Raw genomic sequence first — 15,614 nt, 5'->3', positions numbered from 1 at the left:
AATGTACTGCAATGCTTCTCAAATATATCCGGTAAGGTTAACCTGTGCTTTGGCCACCCATGTCGCTTAGTGTTAAGACAGGAGTTGGAACAGCATTTCATCCTGGGCAATTCTTTTAAATAACCAGGGAGAAAATAAAGGCAAGCTTCAGAAGAGAACTGCATGAAAAGCAAAACAAAACAATACCAGAAAAATCCAGACAATATTTTTCTGCTATTTAATTGATCTCAAGGAAGGAGAAATTCAAGTCCACAAAAACTTACACCAATTCTGTTTATCACATACAAAACTAAACATACAATATAACAGCAAATAACAAACATGCTGAATATTTTCAAGCCATTTTGAATGGTGTCCTGTACATGTACATAAATAATAAATACTGCTTCTGAATTACCTTAAAATACAGTACCACCAAGAGTTATATTTCTATGTAACTACTCCATAAGTGAGCATAAAGGAATGAGGAAGTAGACAATATCCATATCAGATAAAGTAGAAAGTCTTATGTCCTTCTGAAAAGCAACACAGTAGGCCCAAGAACAACTACAAACCATTTTCCTTTTAGCTAGTAGGTATATGGCAAGACCAATGATATTCTCTTCCCCATCCTTTTTGTCACAGGGTATGAAGTCTACCCTATTCAAGTTAGTTACAAGTCTTCAGCCCATTTAGTCATCTAAGAAGTTGAGAAAGTCTAAACCTAAGTAATCACAGCAAATACTGCAAATACTGATATACTTTTAGTTCATTTTTGTACTTTTTTACATTTTTTCCATTAGATAATTCTAAGCCTAAAATATGTTTTTTCTTTTCTTTTTTTTTTTTTTAAAGAAACTTGGATTGTTTTAATTAGTTTAAATGCAGGGTATATGTAAACAACTCCCCAAAAATGAGAGGCACTTCTTGGAAATACAATGACCCATGTCACTAGACTAACAAAACACTCAGTGCTTTTGACTTGATGAACTGAATGAGTTCATGATTCAACTTTCCAGTGCTGTCTACTTGAAAAATAGCAAGATTCTTATCTGCAGCATTTAGTGCATTAAGATGTATTAGACAGGCGTATCAGATATCATAAAATTAAAATTGTGCTTATGTTAATTCTGTAATAGACCTAACTTTAAAACACTTCATGTTATTCACTAGGAGCTATGATCTAGTCGTGATAATATTGGTTAAAATAGTCAATCTGAGGCAGAAAGTAAACAAGCAAAGTCACTTTTGCAGGCTTTTTAAACTGTATAACACATGAAATTATGACTATTCCCCAGATTATGCAACCAGCTTCAATTTAAAAAGCTGGGAACAAATATTATGAGGCATTACTTCTCAATTTCTTTCTTTTTCTTTCTTTTTTTTTTTTTTTTGAAACGGAGTTTCGCTCTTGTTGCCCAGGCTGGAGTGCAATGGCGCGATCTTGGCTCACCACAACCTCCGCCTCCCGGGTTCAAGCGATTCTCCTGCCTCAAACTCCCAAGTAGCTGGGATTACAGGCATGCGCCACCACACCCGGCTAATTTTGTATTTTTAGTAGAGACAGGGTTTCTCCGTGTTGGTCAGGCTGGTCTCGAACTCCCGACCTCAGGTGATCCGCCTGCCTCGGCCTCCCAAAGTGCTGGGATTACAGGCGTGAGCCACCACGCCCGGCCACCTCTAAATTTCTTAATCATGATTGTCTTCAGCTCAGACATAGGCAAGGCAAGTGGAATTACTAATAAATCACTGTACCCTCAACCATTCAAGGTCTCTAAGAGCATGCACGTGGATACATTACAGGGAAAGGCAGCAACTCAGCATAAACCCCTTAGTATTAACATAAGGAGTATATATACATATACACATACGTATAGAATATCATGCTTTTGAGTATCTATGGGCCATGAAACTTCATAGAGATCTGCATAAAAATCTAGCAGAGAAAGGATCATAAGTGAAGTGCCAGCCATGGATAACAGACTAATCTGTGCTTACAAAATAGGGCAGGCAAGGAACACACAGACATCACTCAGAACTACAGGAAAACTAAGCGTAGTGCTGTTTTCCAAATATAAAACATATACTAAGTACAAAAGTTATAGTATATTTGAGGACTACGGAAGTAATACTTACTATATGTACATCTTTTTTTCATGTAAAAAGCTCAAAGTAAGATCTTAGCGTAAAAGTATGCTTTCTCCAGTAGGATGGTGTGAGAGGGAAAGAATGTAAGAAGGAACTTGTACAAGTCTGAAAATTAAGTCTTGAAAGAAAAAGGCTACCATAAAAAATATTATGCCATTTGGTATGATTAAAATCAGATTTTAAAAGACCTTAAAATGCAACCTTTGCACATTGGTTTTTATAATTATATACATATAATTATAGCTACAAAATCTTGTCTTTATGCGTTTTTGATATTTTTTCAGACATTTACTGCTGTCTGAAAAGTTTACAAGCTATTATATATTCCCAAATGAAAAATGCTAAGTTTTTCATTTGCCCCAAAGGTGAAAAAATTGAAAACTCTATGTCAAAAACAAATACAGTAATTGTTTAAAGGGATAAAATCAACTATAATGACATGGGCAGTATTAAAATACACTGCGCAAATATAAACAGAAAGCTCACAGCACAACTATAGGAACAAGAAGATGTTATTCAACTGCAGTTAAACAAGAAGGTTTGGAGAGAGTCGGGAAGCCTGAAGACCAGATAAGGGAGTTTAGAATTCATTCAGCAACCTTATTCATATTCCACTCTCCCGCCCCTCACCCCAAGCAAAATAATAAAATCCTGCTCTTGCAAACTGAAACATCATTATTTTTGACTAAGGACCACAGGGTGTGGAACCCAAATCAGTAACTTTGTAACTATTACATTGAATGTAGGTCCATGTGTTTTGATCCTTTTACAGGCCCTTCCTTTACAAATTGTAAAGAGTGATTTCCCTGTGGTGCCTCTCTGGAGAAGCTTTACATGCCATCAATTCCAGAATGTCAAATATTTCATTCTCAGCCCCACCAAACAGCAGTAATCATGCTAAGCCCATTGACTTTGGAAAATTCTGCAAGTTATTTTAACCTCAGTTCGGAGAACTCAGAAGTAGGTTTTACCACCACCTCTAAGTTTAAAATGCCCCCCAAAAAAGAAAAAAAAAACCATGTCAGAGAAAATGTATTAAAGTACTAAATTCCACTGTCTCTCTAAAGAGCAACCAGCTTAGTGATAAATGACTACTCAAAATACAAACTCACTACTCCCTGACTTGAGGAAGAACTAAAGCTTCTCCTAAGGGTAAAATGAACAGAAATTTTGCTTGAGTTTATAAAAAAGTAAGCGAGGGAGTGGGCAAGAAGGGCCCTATTTTAAACATTTAGGATTCCACACCATTTGAAACAGTCTGCACTATTTCATATACTTATGTGCATGTGAAAATGGGGAGGTAACACCACTAGCTGCTCTACACAGACCGGCTACTGTAGCTGAGGTTTCACTGACACTTTCCCTGGAGAGGTGCCATTTTATTCCTTTATATGGCACATATTTTAGGTAATTTTTATCTAAAGGGCTCTCATTTGCCTAAGACTGACACAAAGAAGGCTTATTGAAAGACACCTCCCTTTGAAAATAACCCCACTCAGGGTAGAAATAAAGGTGGACAAAAATGCCAATCAACTACTTAAATGTCAGTAATTGTAAAATTCCTTAAAATTCACAGTATTTTGACTTTTGGAAGAGCTCTAACATTGAGGTACCTGCAGGTCTTGGCAATTCATCATTTTAGGTATTTATTTTAGTTTATATGTGTTTTGCTTTATTCCATTTGTTTTCAGTTTTTTCTCACTCGATACAGTGGCATGACCACAGCTCTCTGCCTTTCCCTTTTTCCTAGGATGTGCATGTGCTTGTGTTTTGGAGGCCTTACAGGAATCTGATGAGTCCAGAATCACAGCTGCCTGTTTGGGAGTTCGAATGTTACCGTTGGTTTCCACCTTAGAGCTGCTTCCACTGCAGGACAGATCCCAACGCTGCAGCTTCGTACTCTTAGTTGATTTCTTTTTCTTTTCTTCTGTCCTCATTTCAAGGGTTTGCCTCTGAGAACAAAACCTGGTACCACCAAGCACGTCAATGGGTTTAGGGGAAGTCTCAAATGCATAATGTGATGGGTGGATTTCTTCATGGTGAAAAGCTTTCTTTCGGGAAGGGCCTGACTTTGAAGCCCCTTCCTGGTGAGGTAGTGGCTTGGACAGAGCACTAGCAATTAGCTTACTTCTCCCAGGGCTTTTCAGTGCCCCTGAGGTCCCAGGGGCAGTGGGGGGCCTTGCTTTGCCCCCCTTTGCTTTTTCACACTGTACAGTCTGGACTTGCAGCCACTCAAGCTGAATAAGTCTATCGATATACTTCCCAAGAAGTCCTCCCACTCGGGGCACGGCTTCCGTTTTGTTCTCTGCGTTCAGAAGCAGGGCCATGTCTCGTAAGTCCCAGGAGCTGAAAGGGGATGGAAGGAAATTCGGATAATAGTATTCAGGCTTTGTATGACCCCCACCAGGGTGAAGATCAAAGTAAACAGGATCAATTTCTTCAGCTCGAAGATTGAGATCTGGAGGTGTGAGGGGAGAAGGAGGAATGGGAATTCTTTCTGAATCAGAGAGATCACTTGCACTGTCCTCATCAGCATCCTCTTTAATAATTTTCATTGACTGAAAATCAAGAAACAGTTTATTCCCTGAGGCCCCCCGACACCTGGAACCAAGTGGATTCCTTTTGCGTCTTGCTTCCGGGGAAATGCTTTCTTTAAGTTTTTCTTCAGTAGGCTGGGTGACAGCTGTGAGGCTGCTTCTTGGCTGGGAAGAAGCGTGGGGTACTTGGGATTTACTCTGCCTTTTTCCTGAAGAATTCTTTGAATGTTGCACTTTATTCCAAGATGGGCCAGCATTCATATTGCTGTGAGAAAATAAAACTGCAATTCTTACCACATATGACAAAAAATGGTCTGGCTATAATTAAACAAACAAAAAGAATCTTCTAGTTGTACTTTTTTTGTCTCAGCTATTAGTAGGCATTAGAAAATGTCAGCTTCCAAACTCCTTACAGCATAAGTAATTTTACAGAACATTTTCCCATATAATACTCTATTTGAGATACATTATATAATGCATGTGACAAAAGAGAATGCACAGTTTCCATTTTATATCAAATATTAGCATTTAGGAAAAACATCAACATTTCTCAAAGTGCTTGTTTCATACTTTCGTGTGTACTTTTAAAAAAACATTAGTTTGGAAAAAAATCAGTCGTAGAACTCTGGAATTGTTACGATCAAAAGCATTTAATAACATTCAGAAGTAAAAACAGTTTTATTTTATATACCTATTTTAAATTAAGTGTAAATATGACATAACATGCAAGTTTTGCAGTTTAATCACTGATTAGCGGCGATTCTGAGCTGAGTGAAATTTTAATATATAACAGTATTGCACATACAAACCTGTACCTTAAATCAAAAGCTTGTTACAATGTTTTCAAACAGAAAACACACTTGGGAAAATTGTGTTTAAAGAACAGAAATAAAATCATATGGTGCCCTGTAACACATAAGAATGAAAACACAGGGTCTTAGTGCTACCTTGTGAATAGCAGGTAAAGGGAATAATGAATACTGTGTGCATTATGAGTTTAGAAACTAATTCTCTCTGGCATAATTTATTCTGATGCTGAATCTCACATCAGAGTTGGAAATATCCTCTTTTCAATTTATTTACCAAGAACGTGGCATTTAAGATTAATAATACTTCTCTGTAACATAAGTCAGATAGAATGAATAGAAATGGGTGGTAAACATGCTTTCTGGAAACTTCAGAGGGTCATTTGCCCAGTGGTTTCAAACAACCTAAGCAACTATTTGAGTACGTGCTACATTTTAATTAATAAATATGGAAGACATTAAATCATTGCCAATAGTACAACGTGTGCTCAATAAATGTTGAATAAATGAATGAAGAAATGAAGGAATCTCCATTATTCAGAATTCATAACACTGTTAAAACATTTTGTTCCTGCCTGTCAGTATGCATCCATAAAAATTAATTATTGTCAGTATCCTTTTATATAAAAGGAAACTAACATAGAAAAGTGATTAAAGGACTTACTCAAAATTATAATTCTGCTAACAACTGCCATAATTATGACCGCTGGAATCCTTATCCACTATTATGCTTAAACCACTTTTCTACTCATTTCTGCTAGAAAAAAATTATAAATGTATATTTCTTATCTATAGACATACTTTTTTCCCCACTCCACATATTCAATCTGGACAACAGAGATAATGAGCCTTTTGCAAGATAAAACAATTATACTAAAACTATTTACCTGCTTTTCTGATGAGATTCATTCACCCTATTCCTTTTCTTGAAAAAGTCACGTGGCTGATCATCATCTAGGGTTTGATGGACTGTCTAAAAAACAGGGATGCAGTAACAAATACTGTGAACATGTACCCAAGAAACAAGCAAACAAACAAAAATCCCAGAATAAACCTAAGTAAGATTTTTCTTCTAAGTTTACATTACCTTTCCTGTAGTGCTCAAAATATTCTTGCTCAATCTGCTGGAAGATGATGACAGCTGGGGAGGTGACTTCTTTATTCCTCTTATATTTGGAAAGGTCTCCTCACCACCGGAACTAGAAGCAACAGAATACTGTCAGTAACTATTGATTGCAAACGGTCCTACCACCAGTATTGGGTTGGTTTTTCACTTGTTTTTTAATACTTGTATAATATTGAAATATTAGGGCTGTGATCATACAGTGGTTTGCACTCTAGGTTGTGAAATACTGGGGAAGGGAGACATTGTCTTATGCTTACAGCTTTGTCTTTTCTGCTTATTACAGTAGATATTAGAGACAGGATCACAGGATCACACTACTATAAATACTGTGAGTGGATTCCATCTCTCTCTCTCTCCCTATTCACACACAGGTATAATCTTCGTTGGAAATAATATGTTGAAGAAATCTGGAAGGCTGAATAAGGTCAGGTCTTATTCCAGCGTTTAATCATTGCATTGCCCAATCATTCATTCATTCAACAAATAATTACAGGAGTACTCAGAAAAATGGCAATGATTATGCACGTCCCTGTTCTGAAGGAGCTTAAACTCTAGGAGGAACGTTCCCATTCAATTTTTCGGCCTTCTCTATCACATAAATCCATTATAAGATTTTCCATATATTCATACATATTACATATTATATATTATCTCTTTATGAAGCATTGTTGACCTATACCACATATTGCTGTTATTCCCCTCTCATTTTGAGTGGCCTATTAAAAGTGCACTGAATGGAAATTGGATACTTCTCTTTCCCGTATCACCTGTCTCTGTAAAATAAAAGAGATGTGATTATAGAAGATTTTTATTTTCTTCCTGAAACTTTCCTGTATTTTTCCCACAATAATCATGTAAGCCTTTTTAGTTAGCTTACATCCAATGATAAATAAAATCACTCTCTCACATTTAATGAATTATACCGCAATCAACAGCCTTGACTCATTTTAGATGCAGAAAATGTTCTTGAATCAACCCCCTTTCATTAGTCTGGTTTTCTTTCTGCTTTGTCCCTCTGGACAATAAAAAGGAACCTTCTTAATGGAATGGCTGGCCCCAAACTGCTCTCTGGAAAGTGCACTTGCATCTTTTCCACTTCATTTCACCTGGTATACTTCACACCAAAGGCTGTGGGGTTTTGTGCTCAAAGCTACCGCTCAGACACGAATGCCTGTAGGGTTCTAAACAGGCAGAAAACAAGCTCCAGGCCTTGCTGGTGTTTCTGGCTTGCTTGGAAACAAAGCTAAAAGTCGGAGATTCTGGCTACAAATACGCTCCCCAAGCGCCAGAGGCTGACTAAGGGCAGCTGCAGAAGTCATCAGCGGGTAATAACTCTTGTTCCCCTGTCTTCCTCTCTGGCGCTGAGTCCAGGAAGACAACAGCAGCACCTCCCCTCCCCACCCTCAAGGGAATCTGCTGGCCATTCGGTGCGGCAAAGCATTCTGGGTGATGTGGACATGACGCTGCTCCTCTACGCTGTGAGGCTCCCTCGGTCTGGCCAAGGGTCCAGGTTGCAGTGAACCTGTCCAAAGTGTGGGCTGGCCTCGATGTTTAAAATTAGCCTGAGACCAGCTCCTGGCAAGGCCGGTTTTTGCACCACCGCTCCCCCCATCCACAACCCAGAAATCTAAAGACACGCAGCATGCATTTTCCTTGTCCTCCGTTTGTGCAGACAGTCTATGATCGATAGGCGCGCAGTCCAGGCAGACGTAAACAGAAATTGATCAGACCTGTTTCGCGACTGCAGCGGACACGTGACGAGGCTGCCAGCCTTCCTTCCTCTCCGGCGCCCGCGCGAGGAGGCCCGGCTGCGGCGCGCTGCGGCAGGGGAGCAGGAGGCGGCGGCGCGCAGCTCGGCTGAGCTCCCGGGCTGAGGTAGGGCCGGCGGGGGCCCGCCTGCAGGCGGCGTCACGAGGGGTGGGGCGGAGCCTGGCTAGGAAGTTGCAGCCGGTCAAGTTGCAGCCTTGTAAGTAACGCCGCGGACCGGGAAAGTGGGAGGGGCCGCTCCCGGAACGCAGCCTTCCTGTAAGAACCTCCAAGGAAGCAAGAAGAAAAAGGAGGCGCTACCCTGCGCTCACGGGAAGCCTCTGAAAGCTTCCACTAGAGAAAAACTACCCACTCTTACAATTTCTTTAACTGCAAGAAGCGGAGGACCTGGACAAGGACTCGAGGGGCAAGGTGGCGAACCAAGGGTAGGGCTCACCGGGCCCGAGCGGTCCCCTGCAGGTTGCAGATACGGTGGACTCTCAGCGGCTTCTGAGCACGGAGGGAGCTGTCGCGGGGTCGGGAGGTCGTCCCTCATCCCTGTCTCCCCATCTTCCGACGGCCGGCGGGGCCATGTCCAGAGGCCCGAGCTCCGCGGTCCTGCCTAGCGCCCTGGGATCCCGGAAGCTCGGCCCCCGGAGCCTCAGCTGCCTGTCGGACCTGGACGGCGGCGTGGCCCTGGAGCCGCGGCCCTGTAGGCCTCCTGGGAGCCCGGGCCGCGCGCCGCCGCCAACGCCAGCGCCGTCGGGCTGCGACCCCCGCCTGCGGCCCATCATCCTGCGGCGGGCGCGCTCACTGCCCAGCTCCCCCGAGCGCCGCCAGAAGGCCGCGGGCGCGCCAGGTGCTGCGTGTCGGCCGGGCTGCAGCCGGCAGCTCCGCGTGCGGTTCGCCGACGCCCTGGGCTTGGAGCTAGCGCAGGTCAAGGTGTTCAACGCGGGAGACGACCCGTCCGTGCCGCTGCACGTGCTGTCGCGGCTCGCCATCAACTCGGACCTGTGCTGCAGCAGCCAGGACCTGGAGTTCACCCTGCAGTGCCTGGTGCCAGATTTCCCGCCGCCCGTCGAGGCCGCCGACTTTGGCGAGCGCCTGCAGCGGCAGCTCGTGTGCCTGGAGCGTGTCACTTGCTCGGACCTTGGCATCAGCGGTACGGTGCGTGTGCGCAACGTGGCCTTCGAGAAGCAGGTGGCTGTGCGCTACACTTACTCGGGCTGGCGCAGTACCCACGAGGCGGTGGCGCGGTGGCGCGGGCCCGCAGGCCCCGAGGGCACGGAGGACGTTTTCACCTTTGGCTTCCCAGTACCGCCCTTCCTGCTGGAGCTCGGCTCCCGTGTGCACTTCGCGGTGCGCTATCGAGTGGCGGGTGCCGAGTACTGGGACAACAACGACCACCAAGACTACAGCCTCACGTGTCGCAACCACGCGCTGCACATGCCTCGCGGGGAGTGCGAAGAGAGCTGGATCCACTTCATCTGAGCCGCGCGGGGCCCGGCCACCTGGAGCCTCCACACCTAAGCTGCGCCTCCTGTCATTTCCCTGCTGGGCTCTCACATCTATCTGGTTGTTCACCACCACCCTCCAAGTCCTCTGACCTAATTTTCTGCTGCAAGGTCCCCTGGCAGTGGCCCAGCCTGTCTTCTACTTGAAACGTCAGTCACTTGGTCTAAAAAGTAGCCTCAGGTGGCCAAAAGGCCGAGTTGTGTAATGAGTTGGGGCAGCGTGGTGGGGTAGGTGCATGGGAGGGTGGGCCCTCTGGGGAGGCCCAAGCGGCTTGTTTTGCAAAGGCCCAAGTCCTCCTGCTAGGAAAAGCTTTTGCATGTGTCCTGAATGTGTCTCTGTAAACATAGCTGTTATTTATTATTGTGATGTTGGGACCTTTAGCCCATAGCGGATGCCTCCTCAGGAATATTCTCGATTTAATAAGCTAAAAAAAAAAAAGTTATGTGTTTGTGCCCACAGTAAACAGAATGTACAGTGTGACCAACATCATGGTCCCTCCAGGCATTCCTGCCCCAGGACAAGAAAAACCTGAGACCACATCTGATTGCCAATGGCTGTAGCCTTCTAACAGTGGGAAACTATTAATAGGCAAGAAATTTCTGCTTTATCAGTCATCACACAACCATTCCTGGGCATTAAGACTGTCCTGGTTAGGCTGTGTATCTCCTACATTAATAGCTAGGGAGGAGGGAAAAGCTTCAGACTTTTAAACTAGCAAAACAGTTATTTCTCTGCATTCACAATTCTGATTTCATGTATTTCTCTGTACATGTTTGATCATTATCAGGCCATTCTGTTTAAGTTTGAAACTAAGCATTTTAACAAGTCTTGCCTCAGTTATTTCAGTTTTCAGGTGACTAGAGAATTTCAGGCAACAGTGCCTTTTGCAATTACCTTTTTGATGATTAAGGTGACTATTTTTATTTCTTGTTAAGCATCAGAAGATGTCAGCATTCATCTTTTGGGAGTCCAGTTACAAGGTGGAACTAGAAGGTGTTTTCAGCAATAGCCAGAGCACTGGAGGAAAAATAATTGACAAATATTTATAATTTTAAATTGTTTTGAACTGTATTTACATACATCATGTTTTATCAGGTACCCACCAACTTTATACTTTGTGCCTTCAGATAGAGTTTCTAACATTTTCTAGTTTGTCAGTTTTAAAATATAAAATTCTTTTATGTCTTTAAACCGTCAACCAAGAAGTCAAGACCACTGTCCCCTGCTGAGTTAGGCAATCACTTAAAACTCCAAAGAACTCCAGGCTGAGGAGTTCTTTTGGTGCTGAACAGTGGTCTGACAACAGGTGCTAGAATTAAGGTGTGGAAAAAAAAAAAAAAACAGCCAGGAAGGACAAGATCTACAATTTGTGAGGTTTATGATACAGCTGAAACCAGTCTGATCAATTTTATGCTACCTGTCACCAGGAAATTAACTCCAAATTTTTGAATGCTTGTTGGCATCTGTCAAATCAATACTGAAAGGATGCATTTCGGCTTTTAACCGGTTTGGTTCTCATCATTGCAACCTCTGTGCTTTTATAATTCAAAGAACAAGGATGGCTTTCTTCGGTATCTTTTGATATAAGAACACTGAATTTCGACTTGAAATATTGTGACTAAATTGCACAATCTCTAGCTATTAGCACTGTTCACTACATTAACATGCAAGAGAGAAGCCTGGTTACATTTCCTGCTATTTAACAAACTGTTCAATTAGGTCAGCAAGCCTGTTAGGGCCTTGGCTGCTATGCCCCTGGCCCCAAAACAGCAAGACAATTGTCCAGAGAATTTAGATATGAGTTAAGAGCTGCCAGATTTATTTTAAGGCATGTAGAGAATCTCATAATCTATGTGAAAGTCACTTGCCAAAAAGGTTCTGGTCATGAAATATAAAGTAAATGTTATATATTTAATATTAAGTGAACCTCCCGTGCCTTTTAAAAAATATCAACATTATGAAATTTAAAAGCTTAAATATATTTGCCTAGTTGATAAAGAGGCTGTGGAACAGCTGAAGGAGAATTTTCAGACCCTAAAACAGTTATATTGCTTAGATGTTAAAATTTTCTAGTGGGCTGTGCAATTGCTGGGTTGTTAGGTTGTCTCCCCAAACATATTTTAATATGTTACTTAAAATGATTTTACCCAAGCCTAAGTATTAAAGTATATGTGCAAAAACAGCTGTGAGCCATTCTATTATGCTGGAGTATGTTTTTCTTGTGGCCTAATTACAGAAGACCAAGCTTTAGAAACTTGTCTAAATCATTTCACATGCAAGTCTTATCCTTTCTACAACACTGATAAATGTAGAGCCTTGGCAAAAATAAATTTTGTCATTCTGCCTCAGCGTCAGTAGCAGAGTTGTTGTGTGTGTCTTTGAGAAAAGGAAATGCAATTTTATATGCCAGGTCAGCATAAGATATGAAGAAAACTCTAGGGGAATACAGGGAATGTGATCATTTATGTACTTCTCTTACAACAGTTAATGACACTGTTCAGGCAGTAATGAGTGTGTGTCTGCCGTCTGGATCATGACCCTCACCTAAATACAAAGTCTTGCACATGGGGGAAGAAAACTTACATTTATTTTGTCTCCCTTATTTGCTTGGCCGCAATGCTAAGTGCTCTAAATATGTGATTTCATTTAATTCTGAATGTTATGCTACCTGGTAGGCAATATCCCCTTTTTCTTAGCTGAAAAGAATAAGGCTCAGAGAGGTTTAAGTACAGCCATAGGCCACATAACATTTCACTCAACAGGGGAACTGTATATATGACGTGGGTCCACGGAATTATACCAGATTTTTTTCTGTATCTTTTCTGTGTTTAGATACACAAATACCCTTGTGTTAACAGTTGTCTACCGTATTCAGTGCAGTAACATGCTGTACAGGTTTGCAGCCTTGAAGCAATAGACTGTACTATATATACCTGAGGTGTGTAGGCTATACCATCTAGGTTTTTTGTAAGTAAACGCTAAGATATTCACACAATAACAAAATTGCTTGAGGAGGACACCTTTCCCAGAACTTACCCCTATCATTAAGCAATATATAACTGTAATTCACCTAAAGTCCCATAGATGGTAAGTAACAAATTGAGCATTCAAACCTGTTTCAAAGTCAATGCTCTCTCTACCTGTTATATGACATATAGAATATTCCAAATAAATGCTTGTTGATTCAGAAAGCTAAATTAATTGAACGCCAAATTACGATATTTCTCTTTTTTGAGAGAAGGTCTTGCCTTGTCACCAACGTTGGAGTGCAATGGTGCAATCATAGCTCACTGCAGCCTCCAGCTCCTGGTCCTACCTTAGCCTCCGGCGTAGAGTAGCTAGGTGCACACGCACATGCCACCACACCTGGCTAATTTTGTTTTTTTGTAGAGATAGGGCCTAGCTATGTTGCCCAGGCTAGTTTCAAATTCCTGGCCTCAAGCAATCCCATCAACTCAGCCTCCCAAAGTGCAGAGAGTATACGTGTGAACCACTGCACATAGCTTCCAAATTTTGATTATAATTGATAAGGTTTTTCATGAAACGCCACAGTCTAAAACCTTTAAAAAAATTAACAGTAAAATTAGTGATATCCTTTTTTTCTTTCATGTTGTAGTTTACTGATGTTTAAATAATCCGCAGGCTTCTTGAACACATGAAGCAATAAAAAAGGCTCTAACATTTTTCTTCAACTAAAAAGCGGCAAGGTAAAAAATCATCACTATTAATTTTTGAAGTGTATTAGGAAAATTCCTGTGCGTTCGCAACTCCATCATGAAGGATCTTAGATCTACTGGCGGAAAACTAGGCATGAAAATAATTAGGCAAAATTGCCAGGTCACAATTTTGAAGCACTCTTCTATCTTCTTACATTTTGTGTTATACATTATTAATACTTAAACGTATGAAGAATTCAAAAGCATTGAAAGCTTTGAACATATAAAATCCCCTCAAATCCCTGCGTACATCTGTGTACCTTAGATTGCATATGTAATCTGTCAGCTCTGAATTAAAAAACTAAGATATCAAAATTAAGTTCAATGCGGGTAGTTACAAAGTTGTCAAGAAGTTGGTAATTCTAGCTAAGCGGAATATTTAAAACACCTCTGAGAGCTTATTTAATGTGATTTGATCTGCTCTGGTCCACAACTGAGCTTTGATTCTATTCCCTTGTGTTTATTTTTTTCAGGTGCTTTCCACCGCACATTTAAATCTTAATCCCACATTTTTAAACAATTAGTGTCTTTTAGATAAATTAAAATGTTACTAAAATATAATTTTAAATTTTGGGTTGAAGATACCTATAAAAGTTTAACTACATATACAATTCAACTTTTAAAAACTGATCCGACACAAATATTCATTAAACCAAAGGTGGTTTGCTGCAGTATTATTTGTAACAGAAGTGTAGGCTCATCAGTGGAGGATTGAATTCCTCGGATGAAGTTAATCACATGATTAAATAATTACGAAGCTGTTAGAAAGACCGAGCTGCATCTCAGTGCACGTGGAACAGTTTCCATCTCAGAACGGGAGCACGGGGAAAACACGCAGAAGACAGCGCGGAACACCGACGCCCTCTGCGAGCCAAGGGGCAAGGAGACCCTTTCGCGGCTGTGCCTGTCTCAGAAGGGCTTGCGATTTTTTTACACAAGCACCCGCTGGCTGCATAAATTAAACGGATATCTTAAATGGAAACGTCTGAAAGAGCCTAGGAATACGCAGTTGGGTACCCAGCACAGCACCCCGTCTCCGGACCTGCGGTCCCTCCCGCCCTCCGGCACCCGCACCCAGGAGCCCAGGCGGCCCTGCGCCCCCTGCCGGCAGGAGCCAGGCCTCACCCAGGAGTCGTCGGCCCGGCGCCCTGGTCCCCCGGTCCGGCTCGCCTCCGCAGGGCTGGCTGGAGCCGCGGGTCCCAGTGGCTCTGGGGACGCATAGCGCGGGGATGGGCTTCTCCTGATCCCGCCCGCGCTTCCGTCCCTTCCATCCCTTCCTGCTCGCCCGTCCCGGGACCAGGGCCTCAGTCAAGGCAGCGCGTCTCCTCGCTGGCGGGGGCGACTCCGCTCGCAGGGCGTTCATCAGGAAAGCGCAGCGCGGGAGGACGGGCCGAAGCGCGGGGACAGCCCGGACCCACTAACCTGAGGGCCCGGCCTGAGCCGCGCCCACCGCGTCCCCCTTGGCTCAGGCCTCGGGCGACCCCGGCAAGCGTTGGGAGGGGCGGGACCTGGCTGGCGGCGACGCCGATTGGACGCACTATCGACCGCACCTGGCGCTGATTGGACGGGGGCTTCCCGCCTTCCGCCGTTCGCCTGAGGAGCTGCGGCGGTCCCTGAGGCGCAGAGTTGCGACGCTCGGCGGCATAGGGGGCGGCTCCACCGACACTAGGCGGAGGCCTCCTTCGGCAGGCAGGTTGAGCAGAGTGCCTGGGTGGGCTTCCCCCACGGCGGGGCGCGGAGGGAGGGTGCGGCTTCGGCTTGATCTTCCAAGCCGGCAGGCGAGAAGCTTCCGACGGTTGAGGCGGAGCCGTTGTGGACGCTGCCGAGGGGGAGGGGATGCGGTTCTGCAGCAGTGGGCGGAGGGGAGGCGCCGAGGCTGGGCCGGGGCGTGGGCTGTGCGGAGTTCGCGGCGAGGGTGGCTCGCGCAGGCGTGAGGCTCCCCATCAGCACCTGCCTGGCCAGCCTCGGCCTCGGGGATGGGAAATGGGCGCTTGGAGCCGTCCCCGCGCGTGGGCGACTCTGTCAAGGTGGCCGAGGCGCG

At 43.6% G+C, this 15,614-nt stretch overlaps 2 protein-coding genes across 4 annotated transcripts; one reads left to right on the top strand and one right to left on the bottom strand.

The window, feature by feature from the left end:
• Positions 1-203: 203 nt before the first annotated feature.
• Positions 204-15,348, bottom strand: FAM217B (family with sequence similarity 217 member B). Of its 3 annotated transcripts, XM_063659406.1 has the most exons (5): positions 15,124-15,348; positions 10,752-10,874; positions 6,558-6,669; positions 6,358-6,443; positions 204-4,945 (listed from the first exon to the last, which is right to left on the bottom strand). In XM_063659406.1, exons 4-5 carry the CDS (start codon positions 6,377-6,379, stop codon positions 3,774-3,776), a joined length of 1,194 nt encoding a protein of 397 aa, XP_063515476.1. In that variant the 5' UTR covers positions 6,380-6,443; positions 6,558-6,669; positions 10,752-10,874; positions 15,124-15,348; the 3' UTR covers positions 204-3,773. The 3 variants fall into 3 exon arrangements, with proteins under 3 accessions (XP_063515476.1, XP_054323140.1, XP_063515475.1); XM_054467165.2 differs by lacking the exons at positions 10,752-10,874; positions 15,124-15,348 and adding an exon at positions 8,327-8,520 and having other exon boundaries at positions 204-4,929; XM_063659405.1 differs by lacking the exons at positions 10,752-10,874; positions 15,124-15,348 and adding an exon at positions 8,327-8,463.
• PPP1R3D (protein phosphatase 1 regulatory subunit 3D) lies at positions 8,462-12,211 on the top strand. The gene has a single exon (XM_054467166.2). It carries the CDS (start codon positions 8,934-8,936, stop codon positions 9,831-9,833), a length of 900 nt encoding a protein of 299 aa, XP_054323141.1. The 5' UTR covers positions 8,462-8,933; the 3' UTR covers positions 9,834-12,211.
• Positions 15,349-15,614: the final 266 nt, after the last annotated feature.

The sequence above is a fragment of the Pongo pygmaeus genome, chromosome 21 (genome assembly GCF_028885625.2).
Source record: "Pongo pygmaeus isolate AG05252 chromosome 21, NHGRI_mPonPyg2-v2.0_pri, whole genome shotgun sequence".
In the NCBI taxonomy this organism is placed as follows: domain Eukaryota; kingdom Metazoa; phylum Chordata; class Mammalia; order Primates; family Hominidae; genus Pongo; species Pongo pygmaeus.
Note: the sequence above shows the minus strand (reverse complement) of the source record. Positions and strands in the feature narration are given on the sequence as shown.